General features: G+C 46.1%; 1 protein-coding gene across 1 annotated transcript in view; it reads left to right on the top strand.

Annotated features, from left to right (window-relative positions):
* The first annotated feature begins 8,116 nt into the window (after nucleotides 1-8,116).
* Nucleotides 8,117-14,369, top strand: part of LOC119464795 (uncharacterized) — a 29,434-nt gene continuing 23,181 nt past the window's right edge. The window contains exon 1 of the mRNA XM_049655325.1: nucleotides 8,117-8,265. Coding sequence (XP_049511282.1) covers nucleotides 8,220-8,265 — 46 coding nt within the window. The 5' untranslated portion in view covers nucleotides 8,117-8,219. The remainder of the gene's footprint in view (nucleotides 8,266-14,369) is intronic.

Below are 14,369 nucleotides of genomic sequence, written 5' to 3'. Positions count from 1 at the left end.
CCTTACGTGTCTATGTGGGCGGTGACCTTGGCGAAAGTGGGCCGTGACCAAACATGGCTAACGCCGCAAACATACTTGGATTGACAGTCACAAATCTGAGGGAGGTTCCTGTAAACAGAGTAACTTAGTGGCTTTGAAGACAAAATTTCGTACATTTTGGTGTCGGTGGGAATCGAACCCGGACCTCCGGGGTGCGACACGAGCACGCTTCCCAGAAGCCATGTCTGCTCTTTTTTTTTCTTTATTGCATGGGAAGAGAATCTTCAGCAACACAAGAAACAAGGCGCTACAGGTACATATTGAAAAGTCAGGCAAGCATGTGCACGCGTTCAATAAAGGCATCCAGTCCGGCGCTGTTTCTTGAGCAGCGTACACACTACGAACGTAGGCAGCAGATTCCCGAAAAAACGACTGAGTGCTTCGCGGTGGTTCAGCGTGCCTGTCAGACATTATACTGCGCCAGAGACTATGTAGACCAGGTACTATGAACATGTCATATGGTGGGTCACAGAGATCTTTAAAAGGTAAGAAACGAATTGTGTATGGTGTGATGTCTAAATCTTTATTAAATGTTCTTTGGAGAATGTCCCAGAAGAACACGGCATCCCTACAATCGACTAAACAGTGATCAATCGTTTCAGCATGTGGACACAAACGGCAGTTTGTAGACCACGGCACGAAACAGCCCCTATTTTTCTAACCAGGTTTTGAGAGGAAGGGTTGCCGAATGTAAGTTAAAGAAAAAAGTTTTGATCTCCGGAGGAATGATCATTCGACGGACACGCTTAAGTACATCTAAGTAGCAACATTTCAAATAAGGCACACGGTAATGGGGAACAGGAGACAATGTGTCTATCAGTGCAGCAGAAATTTCTTAACGGGATGCAGTGAAAATATAATCCAAGCTAAAGCGAGCCTTAAGGCGCAACCGCATGCACGCGATTTTCGAGCGACAGCGACAAGCAACGGCGACGAGCGACAGGTTTTGCCGTCGCGGAGGGCTATCCGTCGCTGTCGCTGGTCGTGTCGCCGGTTTCTGGCCAGCCAGAAAATATCGCTTGTCGCCCGGAAGTCAGCGCGACGACATCCGCTGGGGACAGTGCTTGCACAACAACATGGCAGCAATCAGTCTGCCCGCTTCGATCTGAATTCGCTTTTTCAACTTGCTCTCTGCTGTGACAGCAAAAAATAGACAGTACAATCAGTCATCGCTTCACCTCATCGTTAGCTGAAGACTAAGTATCGGCGCTCTCTTGTCGTTATTATTGAGATCGGTTGTTTTGTTTTGACGCTGTTAGGCCTGAGACGCCACCGAGAGCCGAGAAAGTGTTTTAAGTTTTACTCAACAGATGGCGCCACGACACCTTACGCTGCCGGAATGGGACGGAGTTCCACTGGGGATGCATGGGACGGATTTTCACTGGGGATGATAGCATATTTTAGCTAGGTCTACATAAAACATTGACCTTTTGATAAAATTGAGATTTCTTTACGCGCGCAAGATAACATTTATTCGCACAACAATGTAAATCCGTCGCTACTCTTTTTCGCGATGTCGCGTTCATGTGGTTGCTCCACGCCGCGACACGACAGCGGGACAGGGTGTGCCTGTCGCGTCCCTTGTCGCAGTCGCTTGAATATCGCGTGCGTGCGGTTGCGCCTTTAAGAAAGCGAAAGCCTTCAACAACATCTTTCTAGAAGCTCCAATGAGCAGGTGTTGCATCTCTGACAGATGACGACACAACTATTTCTGGGAGGTAATTCATTAATCGAAGTTGTACCATCTCTTTTAGAAAAGGACTGTTTACATCACGAAAGAATAATAACCGGGAGACAAGTTGCCTAACAAGAAGCCATGTCTGCTCCACGTCTCTGGCTTACTAAAGGTGTGCCTAGTGCGTGCGTGATTACACACGTCACGTCGTAGCCATCTTGCTGACTAAAGGTGCGGCCTATTGCGTGCACTAACATGCCGCACTATTGGTACTACGTTGAGTGTTCATGTGTGGCGTTCAGGAGATTGCCTTAGTGCCACACGTGTACTTTTCATTGCGGCTCGCTGTCTTGCAAGAAGTCTAGCCTCGTTTGTATGTCTTACCACGATGTCTTACAAAGACGTCTAATCCCGAATATGTAACTGCATGTATTAGCAAATGTGCTGCAGGCTTTCGCCTTCTTGTGTTACCAGAGTGCAGCACCTGCCGAACTTTTACTGACTTGTTGCTCGATGGCTTCTCGCTGTCACTGCGAAGCTTGGTATGGTCTAAGGCGCAGTTACGGAGCGCATTTTATGTTAATGCGGGAAGCTAAGTAACTGGTCTTTGTCGAATCCTTATTGACGATTAGAAGCAGGCCTGGTTTGCTGGAGAACATTTGCACTGATGTAGAAAATTGGTTGGAGAGGTAAGGCCGAAGAGGTAGATGCGGCATAATGAGAGACGACAAACGTTTTTTGGTTTGCACAATGTCTTCGGTGTACGTTATCGTCGTGGGATTATTGAGGGGTTACCAATTCTGGATGAAAGTTTTGAGCACAACGTCACTTTCTCACTGTGCAGTTGAGCGATTTCTTTTTATATGCAAATTCCACCGTCGATCAGTATATGTTGATGACCGTAAACGAGGCCTTTTACGTCTGCGTGTGTTTGGGTGCTGACGAAAATGATGATACTGGAGAGAGGCAGGATGCTGATTTGAGGTTCGAGCGCAGTCAATGCACGGCAATTGAGACTCCTATTCGATGGCATAGCTTTTTCGAGGTAAGCCTAATCGACTTGGATATGAAGTCGATGACAACACTGTGCTCGTGTAGATGTTCAGGCCGAGGATTACGTCCGGTAAACTTGCCTGTAGGATAAAAACATTGCAAGGTAAGTCTGGTTATGGACTGGGATTATTACCATGTAGTTTCTAGTCGACGTTATTAGATATCCTCCAGCTGTATGCAATGGACGGTCGTCCCGTGCGGTCCCAACTTTCTTCAACTTGGAGGCGAACGGTCCACTGACCATGTAGCAGTCGGCTCCGGTGTTGACGAATGCGGTGGCGCTTTCGCTGTCGATAAGCATGTCGAGGAAGGTGGGTAATCGTCTTGCGTTTCATTTATGTCGTGGCTTTTGATTACGGCTTGATCACGTCCTCAGATCTTTACTAGGCGTCGTGATCATTGCTTCGAGACTTCGATTGCATGGCGGAGGTTAGTTGCTGCATCGTCGAGATGGATATTGAAGTGGTCTCGTCAGTGGCGGAGGACCTTCGACATTTTGACGAGCACCATCCGTAGTTCTATTGGTTGCTGCTTTCACGTATCCGAAGAAGGGCTCACAGACCAGCGACAGGTTGCGCCATTGCACAATCGGCGCTGTCGTGAGAGGTAACGGCCTTGCGATGGCGATCAGAAAGGTCGTCTGGGTCTGCATTGCGTTGTCGCGAGGTAGTCGGCAATGTAAGTCTGTACACGGCACGTTGACAGTGAACCCTTGAGGTCCCATCTCATGATACGGGCAGCGGTGGTAGACCCTGTTGGTTTCTTCACAGTGATAGCAAAGCGGGTGGTGTGCAATTTGTCCGTCTTCCCCGGGGCGCTGCGCGGACTGAGAGGTGGGTGAGCTGCTGCTGGTGGTGGTGGTGGCAGCCGCGTCTCACGACGGAATTGCGATGTCATGCTGCCCAGGCACATACGTGAAGTAGGAAGATGTCGCTCGCCATCTGCTCATGCTCACACATGCTTATGGTTTGTGGCTGAGGGTCCGGTGGTACAGGAACACCTAGGCACTGTTGGATCTCATGTCTGGCAATGTCAGCCATTGAGTTCACTTGAGGCTGCATTGTAGGGAACATCCTAAGCTGTTCCTCCGAAATTACTGCTCTGATAGCCTCGCGCAGGTCATTCCGTGCGTACCGCTTAAGCTTGCGTAAAGAAGGTGATGTATTCACTAGGCAGCTACACACTGGCTTCAATCAGAATTAACAGCCCTTTCTTTACAATTGACCGTTGTGAAGGCCTTTAGGACGATTCTGCAATATTTATAGATCTGGCATGGTGTTATACTCCTCCCTCATCGAGGGAGGAGCATACGTGGCGGAATTTGCCCTCCCAGCTGTTGAACTTACCGGCGTAACTTGCGATCCAGTTACTTATGAGCTTCAATAAAACGAAGTGTTGTTCAGAGAGTAACTGAAACGACAAAGGATTCCTCCGCCAAATTGGGGAATTCAAATCTCGAAACTGGTGTCATCCTGGGATCCCCTTGCAAACGGTGTGGCTAGAATTTATAAATTGCTATGGTGGCCCCAAGGTAATTAGTTAAAACGAAATAGTGAATTGTTTTTAATTAGTTAATTATGCATTTCAATTCTTGGGCAAGTAATGTCCGCCTGTACGAGTAGACCAGCTCATGAGCCCGAAATATGGTATGTGATACAGGCAACCTTTAAAAAGATTTTCGAATACTTCGCGGAAACACCCAGTATAAACATATTCTTCATATGTGTACTGTGTTTGGCTAAGGTAGAACACGGCTCTATTTTCGAAATGCCTCCGTAGCATCGTCTTGAAAGTGTAAGAGAGTAGTGCGCGTTGCCACTGTAGCTTTGTTCACTCGCAACATTAAATGGCGAAATTAGCCAAGACGATTCTTTCAGTAAACGTTTAGGCAGGTCTAACGGTGAGTGTTTTCGCTCGAGAGCTTTACGCGATTCGAAGCTTTAGAACTAGAGTGCAGCGCTTAGGAAAGATAGTCCGCGTCTTCAGCCATCACCCTTTCCTCCTGTGGCGGCTGCGGCAAAGGCGGATGACCGCTTCTTAGGCTCTGTTTGTCGGACAGCTTGTATGGTATTGATTGAAAGCTCCGAAATAAGTTTTGCATTCTTTTCAGTCAACGTAAATGAAGATATTGACGTCGACTGGTTTGCTATTCCGTACGGGTCTTTAATGACGTTACAAAGTCAGGCTTGACGCGATTCCGGTAGCTGTGTCTTCTGGTACACAACAATGATTGGAATGTTCTTATAGAACCTAGTGCATGCTGGGGAGTTTCATGCGTACATGAAGTGAACATTTGGTTATTGTATGTCTCGCTGGCTGCAAGAGTAGCGTCAATAGTTATGAACGATGGCTTACATGAGACCCGTTTATGCATAGTCAAAAGAAGCACATGCCAAAGAGATATTTTCTTCATTATTTTAGGTATCTATAGGTCATCTTTTGCAGTGAAGACGTAGGTGACTGAACGCACGAATGTGACTTGTGGGTGAGAGGGCGCCAACCTTCCCTTGGATGATTGGCCAGTGGAATGTCAGACACTCTACACGCTGCTGCATACTGACCGGACAATAATTAAATATATTAGCTCGTCTATGAACGCCTCTAAAGCTGTGAATTAACGACAATGTTTTCTTAGTACAACTAGCAGATCTTTTTTCTCGAAATTGTGTTGTTGAGCGGATGACGACATCCATTCGTTTATAATACACTCCTGCTTCCTGTATGCAGGATGCAGTAAAAAAGGAACATAATGTGAACCGACATAGGAAACGTTGACCAGAACTAGTTAACATTAGGAAAATTACAAGTGAAAAATTTCCTTCACTCATTATGAGTACTCATATATATGTATCCTAAAAAGAACTAGTTTAATGGCGTTCACATAAAGCTTCTGCAAACATGCAACAATCTTTGAACTACCATGTCAAAGAAACGGCTTTGAAACTGAAATGGCACAAGGCAAATTAGACAAGTTAGAGGCGTGTATTTTTATTAGATTATGGTTAAAACCTTTGTTATTTAGAAGTTGTCATCTGTAGTGCGGTTATTCGAAAGGAAAACGATCTAGTGAAGAACAGGCAACGGGCTTTAAACGTATTTAGATACTCAACAGGCATAGGATCGCAGCGGCTAGACGGGTTTGGATGGGCTGAACAGGATTAATTATTTATACTTCTTTTTCTACATTTTCTCCAGAACAACAAACATTTTTATTAATTTAGTCATAAAATGTATGTGCTTATATGTGTGCTTGCTAACACGTTCATACGAAACACAGCTGTTGTTTACGAACTATAAAGTGCACAGGAATGTTTCCCTGATGAACGCCGACTTCGAAGCGCTTGCATATGATTACATGAGTATTACTCCGATTCTACAACGTCTATCGCGCTTGAACCCCAGACGAAAAATTGGTAGTACTCCGAAAACTGGCAAAAATTGGTAGTACTCCGAAACATAAAAAACTACTGATACAGCAGTCTGTTGCTCAATACGTGCTACATAAAAGTGTTTTTCCGAGCGTGAAAGAAGCCCGCAAGTCGCGCTGCAATTCTGCGTGTATTCCCGGGCATCTTTCATGCTCGGAAAAACGCATTTATGAAGCACGTATTGAGCAACAGAGAGCTGTATCGGTAGTTTTTCATATTGCTCTACAACTTTCTCATTGACACTTGGATAATTAAGACAGTACTTCTCGGGTTAGATAATTATTCACAATTACCTAATGAAATATCAGTAACGAAAAAATTACTGGCGGCTACTCCATTGTAATAGAAACAATACACGCTAGGTTTGCTTCGCTTAACGCCATGCCTCTTCTTTAAATCGTGCTGCATAATAGCTGGGACACCCTGTATATATATATATATATATATATATATATATATATATATATATATAATGAATAAACGTATGGCAAACAAAACCTTGGTTGTGCCGTCACGTGTGCATGACGCACGCACTAGGCCACACCTTTAGTCATCCAGAACCGTGTAGTGGGCGTGGCGTCCGGGAAGAGTGCTGGTCTGGTTCAGTTCCCCGGGTTCAGTTCCCACGGAGGCCAAAATGTACTAAATTTTCTTTTCAAACCCGTTCATTTACTTTGTTTACAGGAACCTGCCTGAGAAATTTGACGTCAAACAGCCTTTTCTTGACTTGTTTTTACTCTTCGCGCTGTGGACCTTTTTCGCGAGTTCGACCGCTGCCAAACACGCATGGTGTGACGTGTGCAGACACACATGAACAGAAAGAGCTCCATGACCGCGATCAGCGTTGACTAGAGCCAACAGGGTCTTTTCGGCGTTGTCGCCATGCGTCGACCCCGCATCCGTGTGATGCGCATTGCTCACGACGGGCCCGATGTGTGCGTCCGCTTGGTGATATTGAACTGCAGGATTTTGTCGGCGTTGTCTCATATCCTCATTCTCCTGATCTCGCAGCGCTACGTCTGGACGCCTCCAGCTACAGCATGTGCCGCACACGCAGCAGCACACACGGTTTTCCTTCGTCAGGATGACGGAGTGGTCTTAGCGCGTATGTGGGCCGTCCTCGCTTCAGTGCGATTAGCGCTTCACTAGAACTATTCGCCTAAAGTTCTGGAAAATAAACCACGGTGTCATGTTAACGCGATGTGAGGGACGCGGTGTTTCGCTGCAGAAACCCCGCACCGACAGGTACTACGACGTGTGGGAAAACAATAGCCCAAGCAAGTAGCCTCCTCTCCTACGTGATACTTCCGGGCAGCCATTGTCGTAAGGGCAAGTAGGAGCCTATGCGCAACATATATCACCTAGCAAACCAAGCGAGATGTATTTGTCGGGCGTACAGCCGTACAGGACAAGGGCAGCAAAAGGGCGACGAACCAGTAGCGCGAGCAAGCAAGCGCAATAGGGTGCGCGCGCATGCGCGAGGAGCAAGGAGGTGCCGTGCGTATAGCTGCCTGCGAGCAAGTGGTCAACATGGCGTTAAGGGGTGTTGCTGAAGGACATTTCTGATTCACTTCGTTGGCAGTGCGGAACTACTACTTTGCAACTTCTGTTACTGATATATATATATAGATATATTGTATTGAATATGAGTTTCATCGAAGTGAAGTTTTGATTATTGTTAATTTTATTTCTCTATACTACGCCCGCCGTCAGGTAGATATTTCCACTTGAAAAAGAAACAAAGAAAAATATTCTTGAAGCGTTACCCTCGATGAAAATGATTAAGGTCATTGTTTAACGTCACTACAGGGTCATCAACTTATGAAAAAGAATTTCTACGTAAATAATAGCGACGAAAGGTGCTCTACAGGAATCGTTATTCCCCTTAGGCTATTGGTAGATTTCTCGATGATGTCAGACAGCTTCGCATGTTCAGTGTACTTCTATAGGCAGCCGTATAAGACATAAAAAGCAGGAATTTTCTACAGTTCGTGAAGAGCCACGAGAGAGCTTACTTCAAAAAGATGAAGTGCCTGATTCGGACCGTTATTTTGCTTGGGGGGCTTACAGGTAAGTTCGGATTTGATGTTGTTGGTGTTAACGAGGAAAAATATATATAGATATAATTCAAGATATCGAGATCTTTATCAGTTATGCTTGAGATCTATATTATTATCTCCATGCTATGCTTTATGCTCCATGCATCGTTAGCCCATTGCTTTCCACAAAGCCGCCATGTGAGATCTACTATCTTAGTTTAGGTACTCCAAACTATACAAATCAGCAGGACAGTGAGTTTTAGGTTTCTGAATAAATTTTCTAAATGAAATAGCTCCGTTCTACAAGTTTCACTATAAAGAAGGAAAAAAGTTGCAGGCTTCCGGCATTGTATACGCTTATTGCTTTTATAAAATTTTAGAACACTGCTGCCACAAATACTTCCTTGTGCCAAGAAAACCACACTGAAGAGGTGAGGTGTTACGAAAATTCAACTGAAAACAGTAGGATTTGAGTGGCATAAACTCTTCGTTGGGTAAACATGCTCTCCTCTCCATAAAAACATTCATTCTAATGGCAATCCAATTGATGGTGAACTCAATGACATACATTTCAATTGGGGTCTAATTGGGTTGTGAGAATCGATGCCTGATCATGAAGCAGCAGCAGTAGGGAGCCAAAAGCTGCACCAAAGAAATTAAATCTGCTCTATCAGATGAGTCTTTTCACACTCGGCCAGCACAATTAAAACTTGAGAAAAATGTTATGCTACGTTGTAGGGTACAAACAACTATTTAGAGCACCATTATGTAGACGTCCTGTCATACTGCGAAACTAGAAAACGAGGAAAGCCTGATGAAATGATTGTAATGCAGATACAAATACTCTATAATGATATTCTCAAGAGTGAATAATTGACAAACTTATAAAATACTATTTAAAAAGAGGCTTGTCGCAAGGAGTTACCGCCACAGGGTCCTCACATAATGATACCATCAGGATCAGTTGAAACTCGAATAAATAAACACTTGTTGGAATACCTGTAACATGTACCTATTCTATGAAAAACATTTCAAGGCACGTAGTTACTAGATGAAGAGTCGATGCCGCGAGAAGCGCACAACTAAGTAATAACATGTGGCCGACATAGTGGACTTGCACTTTAGTGCGTTAAAAATGGCAGCAATGAATTCAGCAAAGTGACTACTCTTGATACACGAGTGAGGCACATAAAGTGACGGTACTGTTTGGAAGTACAGAATAGTACTGCAGCACTACGCCTGTGATCTGAAATGCATATGAGAGGCGGTGATTTATTTTGCTCTAGTACGAAGTTGTCAATCTTTCTAAAAAGGCGACAACAACAGCAATTATGACATGCTGAGTAGTATGACGTGAATGCTCTGTTCTATAGTCCCAATAGTAGGACCATAGAACTATTTCAGTAGTACTAGACACAATGAGAAAGTAAAATGCGGCTTCCGCAATTCAGAAAAATCCGGATTGCCAGGATTAGTCATACCTGAGTGGGATTCAATATAGTAAATGTGTAATATAACTATGTGTGATGCAGCTCTTATAGAGTGTCAGTATTTGTTGTAGCCAGGAAGGAAGAGCGAGACGGCCAGACGAGGTATCACACACTCACACGTTTAATGCTCTCTCAGGAAGAAGAGCACGCGCTGCCAGATTACCGACCACACGCAGTCACGGGGAACTATGTCTCCCCGCTTTCACTAGATGGCAGAATGTACAACATCTCCCCAACAGCGCAAACGAAGTTCGCTGCATCAGGCGGCTTCACGCACCTTCCACTTGTAATATGCATGTGGGAAGTATCTTGGCAACCCGAATGGGCGTCTGCTACACCATCACTGATACAGCCACTTTCTGCGTTGGTTTTAGGAGGGGAATAGCGAACTAGCTAGGTCCTGTTCTTGCGTACAGCACCAGTGTGGGTGTTACTCAGTAGGACCGAGGCTCATCGGCTGTGGCTTGCACTGTCGATTTGCGCTTGAGGTCTGTCAACCAGAAGTCATCTCCGTAGAATAGCTCCGGCCGGTCGCGGGCTCCGTGACATCTGTCGAAGTATTTTCTTTGACGTTTCCGCTACGGCTCTTCGAACTTCCGAAAGCTCTCTTGATCCGGCAGTTGGGGTGTCATCTTGGCGGAACTAAGAGGAAGCTTGGTTCTTAGCCGACGACCCATCAGTAGTTCCGTAGGGCTATACCCAATCTTCAAGGAGCCGACCTGTAAGCTAGAAGCGTCAAGTAAGGGTATTTGGTCTTTATCGCAGAAGTCTTGATGATTTTTACCACAGCCTCAGCAAGTCCATTGCTCTGAGGATAGTGAGGGTTAGAAGTAACGTGCTTGATAGTGTAGTCCTGAGCGAAGAGTGAAAACTCAGTCGACGAAAACTGCGGGCCATTGTCGGAAAGTAGTACCTCAGGAATTCCGTGGCGTGCAAAAAATGACTTGCAGTGGTTGACTACAGCTGCGGACGTAAGCTTCTCGAGCCGAGCCAGTTCAGGGTATCTTGAATAAAAATTTGTTGCTATCAACCACAACTGGCTCTTAAATTGAAACAAGTGAATTTCAATGCGTTGCCAGGGTCTTTATGGAAATTCGGAACTTTTTAGTGACATTTTCCAGTTACTTGTTGATTCGACGCATTGCTGACATTGCTTCACCAGGGAGGTGACACCAGATGCTATTGTTGGCCACCAGACACAATCTATGGCTCGAGCAAGTGTCTTTGTTATGCAGAAGTTCCCTTCATGTAAGAGTCGTAGGACTTCCTTTGGGCAAGAGGAAGGGACGACAACTCGTGCAGCTTAGAGAAGGAAGTCGTTCTCCAGAGTGAGCTGGTGTCGATTCTCGTAGAAGGGTTTTAGGTCCACTGGTAAATCTGGCCTGGATGGCCGCTCTTTTTTCTTGCTCCACCGGCGAAGTTGTGCACAAAAAGGGTCTGTTTGTTGGTATACTAAGTGGTTCATTTGGGAAAGGAAAGGTTGGCGCTATCTTCTGCAGCCCTTGAGGGAGCACGCCTTTAACCATTGAAGGCAGTGTTCCTTTATGGGAAAAGACGTTTTCAAAGAGAATACGAAAGCTTCCACGTTTTCTTCGAGATCTGTACTTCTATTTTTTGGGGGGAAAGGCGCTCTGGAAAGAGTGTCTGCGGCTAGAAGGTCTTTGCCTGGAACGTATGCAATCTCGTACTGGTATCGCATAATTCTTGTCTTTAGACTGTCTAATATACGTGTCAAGTCGTCAAGGCTCTTCAAAGTGAAGATGGGAACCAACGGCTTATGGTCCATCTCCAGCTTGAACAGGTTGCCGCCAAGATAATCGTTGAACTTGTCACATGCCAAGACTGAAGTAAGAGCCGCTTTCTCGATTTGAGCGTAACGCTTCTCGATCTCTGAGAGTAATCGTGAAGCATAAGCGAGGACAGAAAACTTGCCCTTGGTTTGCTTCTGCCGGATTAATGCATCAAATCCAAAGGACGATGTATCTGTAGTGACGATCGTTTCTCTTGATGGATGGTAAACTCCAAGGACAGGGCGAGACGAGAGCACCGACTTCCATTTGTTGAACGCCTGCTGTAGTGGAGCATCCCAAGCAAACTCTTGCTTCTTCGACAGCAAAAGAGTGAGTGCTGCAGGTCTTCAGACAGATAATCAACGAACCTGTTGAGGTATGTTGCCATTCCGAGAATTCTCTGCAGCTCGGTCCTGCTTCTTGGGTTCTCCATTTTCATAATGGCCTCAAGTTTCTTTTCTCATGGTCGTATTCCGTCTCGGTCTCGCCAGTGTCCAAGGAACGTGTGGCGCTGGACATTAAACAAGCATTTGGTTCCGATCAATGTCACTCCAGCCTTGACGAGTAGCTGCAGCTCATTTCTGAGTGCCTCATTGTGCTCATGCTCATTCGAACCCCAGATAAGGATGTCGTCCATATCACAGGCAACCCTACTGACGCCTTGTAATATGCATGACATCTGTTTTTGGAAGTGTTAAGCAGCAGACGCAATTCCAAACGGCAACCGGTTGAAATAGAAGCGTCCTAAAGGTCTTATGAACGTGGTGAGCTTCTTAGAACCTTCACACAGTGAAATTTGCCAAAATCCAGAGTTAGCGTCTAGTTTGGAGAACACTTTAGCTCCATGAAGAAGTCCAAGAGTGTTCTCCACGGAAGGGATAGGATGCCATTCTCTCAGAAAGTGGCGGTTCAGTTCTGTGAAGTCCACGCAGATTCGCCCGTCGCCAGAGGGCTTTGCGACGACTAGCAATGGTGCACACCACTTAGTCGGCTCATATCATATCAGCAGGTGATATGACGCCGAGTTTCTGCATTCTTTGTAGTTCCAACTTTGTCCTTTAGTATAAAGGAATTGGGATGCGCCTCGGAGAGCTGAGCGCGAAAGGTTTCGCTCATGCTTGCAGCTGATTTCAGTGTTCCTTGTGCAGCTTGCCGAGTCCCCGGAACAACGATGGAAATTCTTCTTTCGGTTTGACTTTCTCAGCAATGGCGTTTACAAATGTCAACATGCGGAGTTCTTTGATCGCTGGCTTGCCTAGCAACAGAGTGCGGACCTCACCTTAGACGTAGACATCCTGAGTAGTCGTACGGTCGCGGTAGATGAGTTCGAGTTGTGCCACTCCTGCGGCTGGAAGAAGCTTTCCATCTGGGCCATGTAGCTAGCGAGGAGGAGCTGAGAGAAAAGTTCTAACATTGAGCGTCAGGAATACTTGCTTCGGGAGGACTCTTTAGTCGGCGCCAGTGTCAATTTTGAAATCTACTGGCTGACCTTTAACCAAGACTGTTTCTTTCCACGTTACAGCATCCAACGTCTTGATTACTCCAAGGAGTCCTGCTTCTAAATTGACTTGTGGCGTTTCGACACAATCGATGTACCGCGACATGCATACGGAGGCGTAATATTCTTTTTCCGGCAATTCCTGCAAACTTCTTAGCGTGCTGGGCACAGAGCACGAGGGTGACGCTCTTGACCGCACCAACAGCATGTTTTCTGCATGCTGTTTTCACCGGAGGATAAAGATGGCTTGTTTGCCCCACGTGAATAGCTGCTGCCGCTTTTGTCCTGTTTCGAAGTACGCCAAGTGGATTGGGGAGCGGACGCAACTTTGTTCACACATGGCACTTCCTTGTGGAGCTAGGCTTGTTGCTGACGGACGCTCTCGATCTGGCGGACGGACTCAAGAGCCTTCTGGAGAGTGAGGTCTGCGTCGAGCTGTAGCCTGGCAGATAGCTGCTTATTTTTATGCCAACAATGACGCGGTCGCGCTAGAACTCTTCTCGAAGAGCGCCGAAGTCGCAGTCTTTCGAAAGTGCGTGAAGCGCAGTAACGAAATCTTCGGCCGACTCACCGTCTGGTTGCACTCTGGTGTTGAATATGGCTCGTTCAAAGATTACGTTGTGTCGCGGCATAAAGTATTTGTCGAACTGCTCCACGACTGCATCGAATGTGTTAGAGTTCTCTTCAGAGAGAGCAAAAGTGGCGTAGATTTCCTCGGCTTGCTCGCCCATGATGTAGAGTAGCGCGCCTACTTGATGCTTCTCGGGCTTAACGAACAACCCCGAACAGTTTCGGAAACTTTCAAATCTTCGTTTCCACTTCGGCCACTAGTTCGGCGTCGAAACGTTGAAGGCGTCCGGCGGTTGAATTATGAATGACGCCATGGCCTCGAACGTTAAGGGTCGCGTTGTTTGCGTACCGAGATGTGCGTCTAGAAAGAAGCTCACCGGCGTTTCCTTGCTGGCATCGTCCTTCTCACGGAGGAGGAGTAGTAGCCGATGTCCGTTGGTGGAACCTGTTTTTCTGACACATGTTGTAGCCAGGAAGGAAGAGCGAGAGGGCTAGACGAGGAGTCACACACGCAGACGTTTAATCCTCTCTCAGATGTGTTCTATCTGAAGAAAAAGAAGAGCACGCGCTTCCACATCACCGACCATGCGCATTCATTGGTTACTATGTCTCCCCGCTTTCACTAGATGGCAGCATGTACAACAGCTATAATGAGTGTGATAAGAATAAATTGAACAATTACGAGTTGTGATATATTGCCATCAACCAACCATTTGGACTACTTGACAGAAAGGAAAGCAGAGAAGAACGAAGTTGAGCACTGTTGTGTAATCCTGTTGTGTAACAG

Source organism: Dermacentor silvarum, chromosome 9 (genome assembly GCF_013339745.2).
Source record: "Dermacentor silvarum isolate Dsil-2018 chromosome 9, BIME_Dsil_1.4, whole genome shotgun sequence".
In the NCBI taxonomy this organism is placed as follows: domain Eukaryota; kingdom Metazoa; phylum Arthropoda; class Arachnida; order Ixodida; family Ixodidae; genus Dermacentor; species Dermacentor silvarum.
This window is presented reverse-complemented; position numbering and strand designations above follow the sequence as displayed.